Source organism: Rhinopithecus bieti, unplaced genomic scaffold (genome assembly GCF_001698545.2).
Source record: "Rhinopithecus bieti isolate Rb0 unplaced genomic scaffold, ASM169854v2 scaffold_35305, whole genome shotgun sequence".
Lineage (NCBI taxonomy): Eukaryota > Metazoa > Chordata > Mammalia > Primates > Cercopithecidae > Rhinopithecus > Rhinopithecus bieti.
The window spans coordinates 215,821-227,599 of NW_016814878.1; the positions used below are offsets into that span (position 1 = coordinate 215,821).

At 33.1% G+C, this 11,779-nt stretch overlaps 1 protein-coding gene across 1 annotated transcript in view; it reads left to right on the forward strand.

Moving 5' to 3' along the window:
* The window catches only part of TBCK (TBC1 domain containing kinase), a 114,388-nt gene that overhangs the window by 90,645 nt on the left and 11,964 nt on the right, over positions 1-11,779 (forward strand). Inside the window, exon 20 of the mRNA XM_017852588.1 lies at positions 5,729-5,814. Within this exon, the coding sequence (XP_017708077.1) occupies positions 5,729-5,814 (86 nt within the window). The remainder of the gene's footprint in view (positions 1-5,728; positions 5,815-11,779) is intronic.

Sequence of the window (11,779 nt, forward strand, 5' to 3'; positions counted from 1 at the left end):
TTAGAAATATTCACCTCTCATTTTATTGGTTTACTTCTTTGTTACTGTGTTTCTCTTTATTTTGTAGAGTTTTAAGCTTTACACTTCAAAGTAGTCATTGATTTTTGGTTGGCATTAGTATCACATGCACACTTTCTTCTCCACAAATTTTGGGAAAATTCCTAAGTCATAAGAAACTAATTCATTTAAAAGCTAATTGTAGAAATGCATATTTACTGAATCTTTGAATTGCCTTTCCAGAAGTTAAAAGTTTCTATGTTCAATAGCAACTTGAATTATTCTTTGAAAAAAAAAAGTTTTATTACTATATACTAATAGAACTTGAAATATTTTCTATTTTAAAGTTTTTTCTAAAATATTATACACTCATGAGACTCTAAAATGCTTCACCTCTTATAGATCAGTAGAAAAATGATCAATTTAATCAAGATACCCTGTTTTTTTTTTAACTTAGTTCTATTGACTTGTTACCTGCAGATATTTTTAAGATATAATAAATTTGATTACTTTCTGACTGAATGAATATTTGTTATCATCGTTGGTACTATCAAATTATCACCAGAAACATTGTTATTGAGTTGACAAACTACCAATACATGGGAACATTTAAAAATAACATACTGATTATACAACTCAGATTTGACTATTGAGATTATCTAAGATTAATAAAATTATTCTAAGGTTCAGAATCTTAGAGTATTTCGTGTATGGAAAAAGATGGAGAAATTAGAAAGAAATCTATTGATTAGCATTTCAACTGTGTTGGAAAACAAGTTTATAACTTGCAGGACAGGTATATCTTGGGCTATTGAGGAGAAAGGCAGCTTCAGACCAGTGAGGAACAAGGTAGACTACATTTGGCCAATGAAACTTTGGCACATTAAACATATTCTTGTAGGGTTTTATAAAACCAAGGCATATTCACACTTGGAAGATGTAGTTGCTACAAGTCAGAAAGGTAAAGCTAAGAGGAGATACTATATAAATCTGCGAAATTAAGAGAAAGTTTCCCCAATTTTCTGTTTACCTGTATGTCTTTCTAAATCCTTTGAGGGAAAGAATTGTATCTTCTTCACTGTGATGTCCCCAACATTTAATATAGTACCACATATAACTAGATTGACTGTATAACTAAATTGGGATGTTTCTGAGAGTTAAAAGGGGCACTGTACCAGATGCTGGGTCTACAGGTGCCAACTGGGACTCTCTCAGGCAAACTAGGAGATAAGTTCATACTACACATATATATTCAATAACTCTTGGGGGGAGAAAGAGAAAGACAGACATACCAAGTCTAAAGTCCATTTGTCAAAGGTGGGGTGTAAGACTCTTCTTTCCCACCAAGCAATAACAATGAGAGTGAAACAATATGCATTTTCACTCCAAAAGTTATGTATTTAGAAAGGTAGTACATTGTATTAGGTTGGTGCAAAAGCAGTTATGTTTTTTCCATTACTTTTAATATATGTGCAGCTTAGTGCACATCTTTGCGTAATGACTTTAATGATAATATATTTGGAGATTGTAGCATACAGTCTTGTGATTTTCAAGAATATCTTGTATCATGTGACCAAGGAGATTTTTCCTGAAACAGTAAACGTCCTACCTACCTTTACTAGAAATATTATTATGATAACTATTAAGTGAGCTCGTTTGTAGATTCTAGAGCAAGGTTATGTCAGAAGGAAAGAAAGTGGTTTACAAATGTAGCCCTAAATATTACTTTTCTCTTTCCTTTCTCTTATTTTGAACCCCTTCTTCCCACTTAGTTATAGAAGTTGATGCTTGTTTTTGTGCCTTTACTAGATAGGCCAAATTTTACAGCAGAAAACTTTGTAATGGGAAATAATTCAGGTTCATTTGCATTAAAATCATGTTTCTTTCGAGTGCAGTGAGTCAACATTATCACCAAATCGTTCGGTTTGGTCACATTCTTAGGTGACAACAGATATGTAACTCGCAACCTATCTATATTTATCATCTTCAGGATAGGCTAGTAGTTTGATGGAAAACAACAAATAGTTACAGAATTAAGAATACCATTTCTGATATGTGAGCTGAGAAAAACATTTGCTTTAAATCCCACCTATCATCTTTCATCTTATCATAGCTAAAAGAGTGAAAGCTGAAAAACTTTTCAGAAGGGAAAAAATAAGGATACCTATATGTAGGACTTTCTGAAATTTTGTCTCTGCTTATATTTTTTGGAAAACAGATGGCTTATTTATAAACAGTTGCACAAAAATATGATAGTGTCATATAAAATTCTTACGATAAATTTATTGGGGATTGTCATGTTAATGTATATAATAAATAAGCCGTTTTAAAGGAGAGGAACAAAACTTTTTAATACAGAGCAATTAGAAGGGAACATGACAATTTATTTTCATTTTATATTTCATTGCAAAAATTAAAAAGTATAAGGTTTTACAAATATAAAATACAGAAAATTTATATTAGATAGATTTTGTACTGTAATATAATAAACTTCACTTGAAGCTTAAATGGGAAATTTAATAAGAACCTTAATTTATTTTTTTTAAAAATACCATTTACCTCTATATAGGTCTTGTGTAGGTTAGAAAACACTGTTTTTCAAGTTAAGACTCTAGATTCATATCCTCATTATATAGTATAAATCACAATTATAGGTTTTTTTTAACTTTTAGATTCAGGGTACATGTACAGATTTGTTATATATGTAAATTGCATGTCATGGGGGTTTGGTGTACAGATTATTTCATCACCCAGGTAATCAGCAGAGTACCAGACAGGTAGGTTTTCAATCGTCTCTCTCCTCTCATCTTCCTCCCTCAAGTGATCCTGGAGTCTGTTATTCCCTTCTTTGTGTACATGTCAATTACAGAGCTTTAACAACATTTTAATATTTCCTTAAAAAGAGTAAAGATTCTATGATTCCATGGAATCCTTTGTTTTATTCTGTTTTTTTTTTTTTAACTACTCATAAATTCTTTCATTTTGATTTACAAATCAAAAGGCATATATTTACTTTTGATATTTTTAAAATTTGCGCCAAGGGGCTTGTAAATGCTTTTTTGAAATAATTTGGAATATTACATAGTGCAGATTTCGTCACTTGTCACATGTGCTCCCTTTAGAGACAGAACTTTCTAAATATAACAGGCCATATTGTTATCTCATTTGAAAGCCTATCCTGAGCAACCAAAACTTATGCTAGTTTTACAAATTATGTTTGTATATATGAAGTAATATATAACATATAACTTTTAATAATACATAAAATAAATTTATATATTTTATGTCTGTGTGTGTGTGTGTGTGTGTGTGTATGTGTATATGCAGTTATAACATATAAATCCGATCATCAGTGTTGGCCGGGCACAGTCGTTCACGCCTGCAATCCCAGCACTTTGGGAGGCCAAGCCAGGCAGATCACCTGAGGTCAGGAGTTCAAAACCAACCTGGCCAACAGGGTGAAACTCCGTCTCTACTAAAAATACAAAATTAGCCAGGTGTGGTGGCAAGACAGTGTTTTAATGGTGGATTCGATTTCTTCAGTAGCTCCTTAATTAGCCATGTAATTTTACATAGTAATTCTTTTTATCAGGCGCAAATAAAAATGATATTTAATAAACTGGAGCATAGCTGTGGAAAATTGCCTGAGGTGTGAATTTCTGGTTTAAAATGAAGCATGCTTTTTAGAAGTTAATAACTATATGCTTTCATTGGTATACAGTTGAACGCTTATGATTGTTGATGTCACATATCTCTGGCTTCTGAGTAAACTGGAACTATAAACACACCACTAATTGGAAGGAGAAATTAAGAAGTTAAAGAAAAGTTAAACCCAGAAGTTCCCTGGGTCCTTCAGATATATTTTGGGTCTTCACTTTGATCTATAACTCTTGAAACTGATGTAAATCATACCTTTTTTGTGCAGAGAGGAAAAGGTGAGACAATGGACAGATAGAATGCATTCTGTTGCAGTAGAATTAACATCAAGTCAAGAAAAAGTATTACTTGAGTATCTTCTTTTTTTTAAATCCAGCATGGGTAAAAGTTCACACATTAAATGAGGAATTCAGCTTTGTCATAGAATACAGCACCTCATCTTTTTTTCTCTTTGCCCTGAAGCTCTTCTGTGTAGGATATATGACATGTAAGATGTTTGCTTATAGGGAAATATCTGTTGTATTTATCCATTTTCACACTGCTGATAAAGACATACCCAATACTGGAAAAAAAAAAAAAAAGAGAGAGAGGCTTAATTGGACTTACATTTCCACATGGCTGGGGAAGCCCCAGAATTATGGTAGGAGGCGAAAGGCACTTCTTACGTGGCAGTGACAGGAGAAAATGAGGAAGAAGCAAAAACAGAAACCCCTGAAGAACCCATCAGATCTCGTGAGACTTACTCACTATTATGAGAATAGCACGGGCAAGACCAGCCCCCATGATTCAGTGACCACCCCCCGGGTCCCTCCTACAACATGTGGGAATTGTGGGAGATACAATTCACGTTGAGATTTGGTGGGGGACACAGCCAAACAATATTATCCATAAAATTCATGTGATCATTAGAAGCAAAGTATTATTTGAGAAAAGCAAGGCAAGACTACTTCTACTGATGGACTATCAATAATTTAGTACTATTTCTTGAAATATTAAAAGGTAAAAACTTTAAAAACTTAAAAAAAGCAAGGCAGACATTATTTTTTGAAGATTATTTTCACCAAATAATTGGTTTTAAAAATAGATGTTACTTTACTGTAGGATAAAGTTGTGATTATTAAGAGAAAAGTTTTATGATGTTATTGTCATTTCAATTTCAAAAAAATGAGGTTGTCACCTGTAATCTCAGCGCTTTGGTTGGCCAATACAGGAGGATTGCTTGAGCCCAGGAATTTGAGACTGGCCAAGACAACATAGCGAAACCCAGTCTATATTTAAAAAAAAAAAAAAAAAAAAAGTTGAGCTCATTGAAGTACGTATTAATCTTGGTTTTTTAATTAGTAAAAATATAATAGTTACTTGCCCTTGAGTAGATTGCTACCACTATCTTGTTTAGATTAGTGCATAGTGAGTAAACTGGCATGAATAGTAACTTTGGAAGAATGAAAAAAAAACATATTCCTCATATTTCAACTGAACTTTATGAATTCTAATAGAATTAGAATCAACAAAAGATATGTTTAATTGCCTACTGGATCCCTACTTTCTGATTAAACATGGTATTCTTATTTCTAAATATGCCGAATTGCTAAGTCTTAAGTGGAAATAAATTAGAACTGGAACAAATGCCTGTATAGAGGCATATATGTTATCTGTATCTATAAACAAATTTGAGACATAATTATTCCATTTATGATTGCATATAAGTGTTCTTCATTTAAGGATCTGCTACACTTTCTGAACATTCAACAAATACAAAGCAGATTTAATATTACCAGAGAAAATGTACTTGTAGAGTTTAGTAGGAAAACATTATTTATCATGTATACAATTTGTGACTCAGGAAATGAACTGGTAACTCTGAAGGCAGAAAATAGGTTATGACAGTTTGCTTGTGTGCTTGTTTAATAATTAGCAGTAAGTAATTAAAGTAGTAGCAAAACAAAATTATCACCTAAAGTATTCTCATGAAGAAATTAAATCTCATTCAATGTGTAAATAAAACTATATTTGAATATAATGTTCTTGGAGTACTGTGTAAAAATGATGATTGTCTCAAACTTTGTTATTTCAGAGTATCTGACTGTCTTCTCTCAGATGATTGCATTTCATGATCCAGAGCTGAGTAATCATCTCAATGAGATTGGCTTCATTCCAGATGTAAGTACTTGGTGCATTAATAGAACATGTTGTTAAAAAAAAAAAAAAAAACTGTCATCACAAAAGAGTGTATTTTTTAAATTTTCGTTGTCATAGAAGTGCATATCTGAATAAGTTACTGCTACTAATTATAGCCTTATGTTAGAAAGTCTGTCTACTTTCCATACTCCCACCTTAAGTAATGAAAATGAGTCATTTTTCTTACCATAGTTGATAGTATCAAATTGTTTTGAGAAACTCGTTAGTGATAGTGTTGTATTAAACTGTGCTGTGAAGGCTTTTCACTTGGATTTTTGATATTCAGGCCTGATTTTGAGGATATAAGAAGTGTATGCTTGAGTGAAAGTAACCACTTCTGTGTTTTACTTGATACTACTTTGGGAGCTTAGATAGATTTTGGTTTTTCTTTTCTCTGTAGTCCACATCAAGCTAAAAGTCAGAGTTGAAAATCAAAGTTTAGCTGTAGCGTGGCTTAGCCTGTTTTTTATTTGTTGTTTGTCACATAGAATGAAGCCCTTTTTAAGGACTGTTGAATAAACATATATCAAAACATCACATTGTATCCAATAAATGAATGCAATTATTATTTATCAATTAAAAATAGTAAATGACAATGGAGAGGAAAATAAATTAATAGCAAAAGTTAGCTCTTGGTGATGGGGTTGCAGTTAGTAGCATGAGTGCAAAAGAAATTGTTTACTTGTTACATTTGACATTAAAAACTTTTTTTAACACTATGAATGTATTACTTATTCAAAAGTTAAATTGAAGGCACCTGCCTTCAAGAAATTATAATTTTTTAGGAAGATGCTTTATTAAAATTATTGATAAAAAAACAAAATGTTCACATTATGTATTGTTAAAAGTAGGAAATGCAATTTATAAAATAATATGGTATTATCTCATTTTCATAAAGTAGAATTTAGTGTATATGCATATATACATAGGAAAAGTTGAAAGGCTATACTCTAGAATATTAATTATGATTATATCAGGTTGCAGGAGTTATGGGTACCGAGGGGGCTTAAGTGCAATTTTTAATTGTTTTCTTTTAAGGTATTATTTTGTAATGTGAAAACTTTCTAAAACTATATTATGTGATCATGTTTAATAAACTACTGTAAAGCAGTTTGTTAAAAACTGTTTATTTTCACAATGCATGGGAAGAAATACATTTTATATTTAGACCCGGGACACACAAAATTCGCGTGGTGATGTGTATGTGTGTATACAACTAAAATAAGTTTTACAAAACAATGTTTTATGCTTCCTACATGTGATGCATTGTGTTATTTTTGAAAAGTGTACATTTAATAAGTTGATTTTATAAACCTAAATTTGAAAAATACTTATATAAGGGATTTTAAAATCAATAAAATTGATTTTAAAATTAAAGAATAAAATAAAAGCTATTGGAGTATAATATCATTATAAATGTGAGGTACAATACAATAATACTAGATCCAATCTTATGGCCAGAGTTGAAGAAGCTGTCGAGGAGCTGACTGCCAAGTTGGTAATGGTGTTAGATTTTTGAGTAAAATAGAATATTAAGTATTTAAAATATAGACTAAAAAAAGATAATTATTTTCTAAAAATTTTTGTGAAGGCACCTAATTAAATTGTGCTCAGCGCTGAACAGAAACAGAAAACATTTATGTAGACAAGTATGTGTGGAAACCAGGTGTGGTGGCTTGTGCTTGAAAGGCTGAGTGAGGCAGGAGGATCACTTGAGGCTATGAGTTTGAGACCAAAACAACACAGCAACACTTCATCTCTTTAAAATATAATGTGTAGAATTATAAAGACAATCCGATACAAATCCTTAGACATATTCATGAACAGAGATAATATTAAGAAAGGAAACACACAAGGACAAATAACTTTAATCAGAAAATTGAGTTCTGAATGAGTATGATGTAAGAAACAATGTTGAGCTAAAAATATTGTTAAAACATAATTAATGTGAATACATATTAAATGTTTACTGTGTACCAAGCACTGTTCCACCCTCTTTAAATATTATCACTCATCAAATACTACAAGTTTATAAATCTGTATAAAAAGTGACCTAAATATGTATAAATCCACTTTAGGAAGGGCTAATAATAAGGTGAAAATAAAATTCTAAATAATAACATGAAAGGTAACAGTAGGTGGGAATCAGTTAAAATATGTTCTAATGTTTTAGCATTATTTAGAGGAAATGCTCATTTTATTTAGGCATTAAGTCAGGGAACCTTTCAAATCTGAGATTTGATTGTACCCTCCTTGAAAACTTATAAGTTAGCCTGTTACTGTTTTCTGGATACTGGCAGAAAATGCCAGATTCCTGGGCCAGAGACCAAGGACTTTATCACTAACAGTACAGCAAGCAGCGTGAACATCAGCATATTTGTGCTGGTTTCTCTTGCTCTCAAATCCTTTGGAGACAACATCAAGGACCCAGATGATACCTGCATATATAGTGAATTACATTACAAGAGAGAAACCATGAGCCCAACGAATGGAGGTGTGTGGTGCCCAGAGGTCCCTTCTCCCATTGCTCGGCAAGCAGGAGGGCAGTGCTACAGAGTTATAGCTTTGTTTCCACTCGCTGTTTGGCAGATCCTGAGTTCTTTTCCCATGTCCAAGAATAAGGGTGAGTGACAGCCAGCAGGTGAGTGAGGCAAAGAGTTTTACTGAGTGACAAAACAGTTCTCAGCAAAGAAGGAAGCCTGAGTTGGACAGCCCCTTTACCTGAAGTTGGGTAGTCTTCCCACCACCTAAAAGTGGGTAGCCCAAAGTGTGGCTGAGCCTGGGGCTTTTATGTGCTCAGAATGGGAGTGTATATGCTAATTGGTTTGTGAGTATGCAAAAAAAGTGAACAACATCAACAAAAAAGGCACCACTCAAAGATGGCCACAACAGTTTAAAAAACTAATTATGGAAGGGGAGGTATATGTAAAATAGGTGAATGGTAGGGATCAATCAGAGGAAAGTGTGCCAAACAGAAGGAGAGGTTCTCAATCCACGGTGTAGATTTATATAAGATCTGTATCTTGGTTTTCATACGTTAAACTGTCTTTGGTTTAAATTGGATTACACTGGGGACTTGCCCCGTCTGCCTAGGGATTTTTCTGCCCCCGCTACTATCAATAGTAGTGTGATTAGTCTTCAGAGACAATTGTAAGTCATATGGGATGAGAAGTAATTCTTTGTGGGATAGGAATATCCAGCACGTGGCAAATGCTGAGCATCCCTGACTCCCAAGCACTCATTGCCAGTAGCAGTTCTCTCATCATCATTACAAAAAAAATGCCTTTATACTCATTTCTGAGTAACTAATTCACATGTATTTCTGAATGTCCTCTAGCAAATGATTCTGTCACTTGTTAAGAATTTCAGAGTAAACAGAAAGAAATGAGGGGAAACGATATATCTTAACCTGAAGAAGAATCCCATCTACAACTGTTTTCTTGTCAGAGAGAGTGGGCAAAGTTTTTTCACAAAGAAAGCTAAAATGTTAATAGGAAGACTGTTTTTTCAAATCTTTTCTTTGTGTGTATTTTTTAATTGAGCTGTTTTCAAGTCTGGATAATACAAAATGATGAGGCCTTTTTTAAATTCAATTTTGTGAACAGATTTAATGTTTTAATGTAGACATTATTGACAAGTGAGTACTTGTGGGAGGGGCATGATGAAATGGAGGACTTTTTAAAACATTTTTTTAACTCTATTAATAATATTTTAGTTCTATTTTATTAGTTGTGTATATAGCATTTTTTTAAAATTCTGAATGATTGTCTTTAATGTTCTACCTTTAAAGTAATTATTGAGGTAACTTTCTATGCCTCTAACAACAGTACAGGCTAGATTTATCAAGGGGAAGAGTGGGTACTTTGATAATCATTTACCAAAACAAGTTTCCTACTCAAGAACTAAACCTATCAAAGTAAGCCCTCATTAATCTTTCATCATTGAAATTCAGGCTTCCATTTCAGTAGAGATTGTGATTTCTGGCTTTTTTCCTTTTGCTCTGGGTCACGGAACTCTGAATACTGAGCACTGCTAAAGCCTGAGTAGTTAGAAATATTGTATACTGATGTGATGCTTGGATTATACATTTCATGATAGTTATGTTATTTTCATATAAATAGAGTAAATAACATGTATTTGATAAAATTGGGGACAGGCTGATATTTATCATTTTTGTCTTGATATGTGTTTCTGCTTTTAAAAGTATAGTAAGCCTCATTTAAAATGAGAACAGGAAAGTATGATTCATTCTTAAGGGAACTGTTTGCCTGAAATTCTGTGAATAGTATTCAGCTTGCAAATTATGAAGAGTTGTCAGGTAACCATTAAGAGAAATGATAAGGAGTCTATCAGTAGTATACGTGCCTTGTCAACCTACTGTCACAGCTAAAGATAAAGCTAACAAATTCTATGATATGCTCGTAAAGCCATTGTCATTTAACTGCAATCTGAAAGGATGGTTATACTACTTAAAAGCTTATCACAATCTGTTCAAAATTTATATTCAGCAGAGTTTAAATCGCTCAGCAATAATTATGTATTTGTTCCTTCATTTGTTTCTTACCTTCATTATGTTGTTACATAAATAAATTTTAGATTTTAGTCTAAAGAGAATACTGACAATGAGCTTTTCAGATTTTATAAAGATGTAATTACAGGAAAAACCAGGAATATCCACCTTATTTAGGATATCTTATAATAAGAGTCCTACTAACCTGTTGTAGTCTCTCTGAAGAGTCCTGTGATGTGTCCTCTTGTCTGATAGCTGCTGTGGTTTCCCCAGCATTAGTACAAACTCCATTCTACTGGCATTGGATCCATTAAGGCCTTTGAATACAAATGGCTTATTAAAGTTTCTTTCTCGTAGTGAAGCTTGATTACCTTTCAGAAAGTGCCCAGATCTTAGAAATCAAAGTGGCTATTAATAGTATCAGGGATGATAAAATGACATTTTGGTATTTTCTAGCCAAAAAACTATACACACAAGTTCAATATCTAGCAAGTTTTCCAATTCAGTAAATCTTCATGTCCATTACCCCCCCACATCTGTTTCTAATCTAATGATTCCTTATGCTGTCCAGAAACAGGTGAAAGGAAGTATGGCATAATGCAGCAGTTCTAAAACATTTTGCTCTCAGAACCCCTTTATATTCTGAAAAATTACTGAGGACCTCAAAGAGTTTTTGTTTATATGGGTTATAGCTATCGATATTTATAGAGATTTAAAATATATTTATGTATTAATTCATTTAAAATAACAGTAACAAACTCATTGCATGTTAAACAAAATAACATATTTTCTTAGTTACATTTTCCCCAAAATGCAATAGTGGTATTGTTTTACCTTTTATAATCTTTTACTTGTTTAAGTATATGAAGAAAATGAGACCTCACACAGACATGTAAATAGTTTCTCAGATAGTGGTAGTTTCTTAAATGTCTCAGAGCAGTGGTGTCTTTTTTTTTTTTTTTTTTTTTTTTTATAGTGTAAGTTCTAGGGTACATGTGCACAACATGCAGGTTTGTTACATATGTATACGTGTGCCATGTTGGTGTGCTGCACCCATTAACTCGTCATTTACATTAGGTATATCTCCTAATGCTATCCCTCCTCCCTCCCCCTACCCCACAACAGGCCCCAGTGTGTGTTGTTCCCTTTCCTGTGTCCAAGTGTTCTCAAAGTTCAATTCTCACCTATGAGTGAGAACATGCGGTGTTTGGTTTTCTGTTCTTGAAATAGTTTGCTGAGACTGATGGTTTCCAGCTGCATCCATGCCCCTACAAAGGACATGAAGTCTCACGCCATCACCCAGGCTAGAAGTGCAGTGATCTCGGCTCACTGCAACCTCTGCCTCCTGGGTTCAAGTGATTCTCCTGCCTCAGCCTCCCAAGTAACTGGGATTACGGGTGTTTGCCACCATGCCTGGCTAATTTTTTTTTTTTTTTT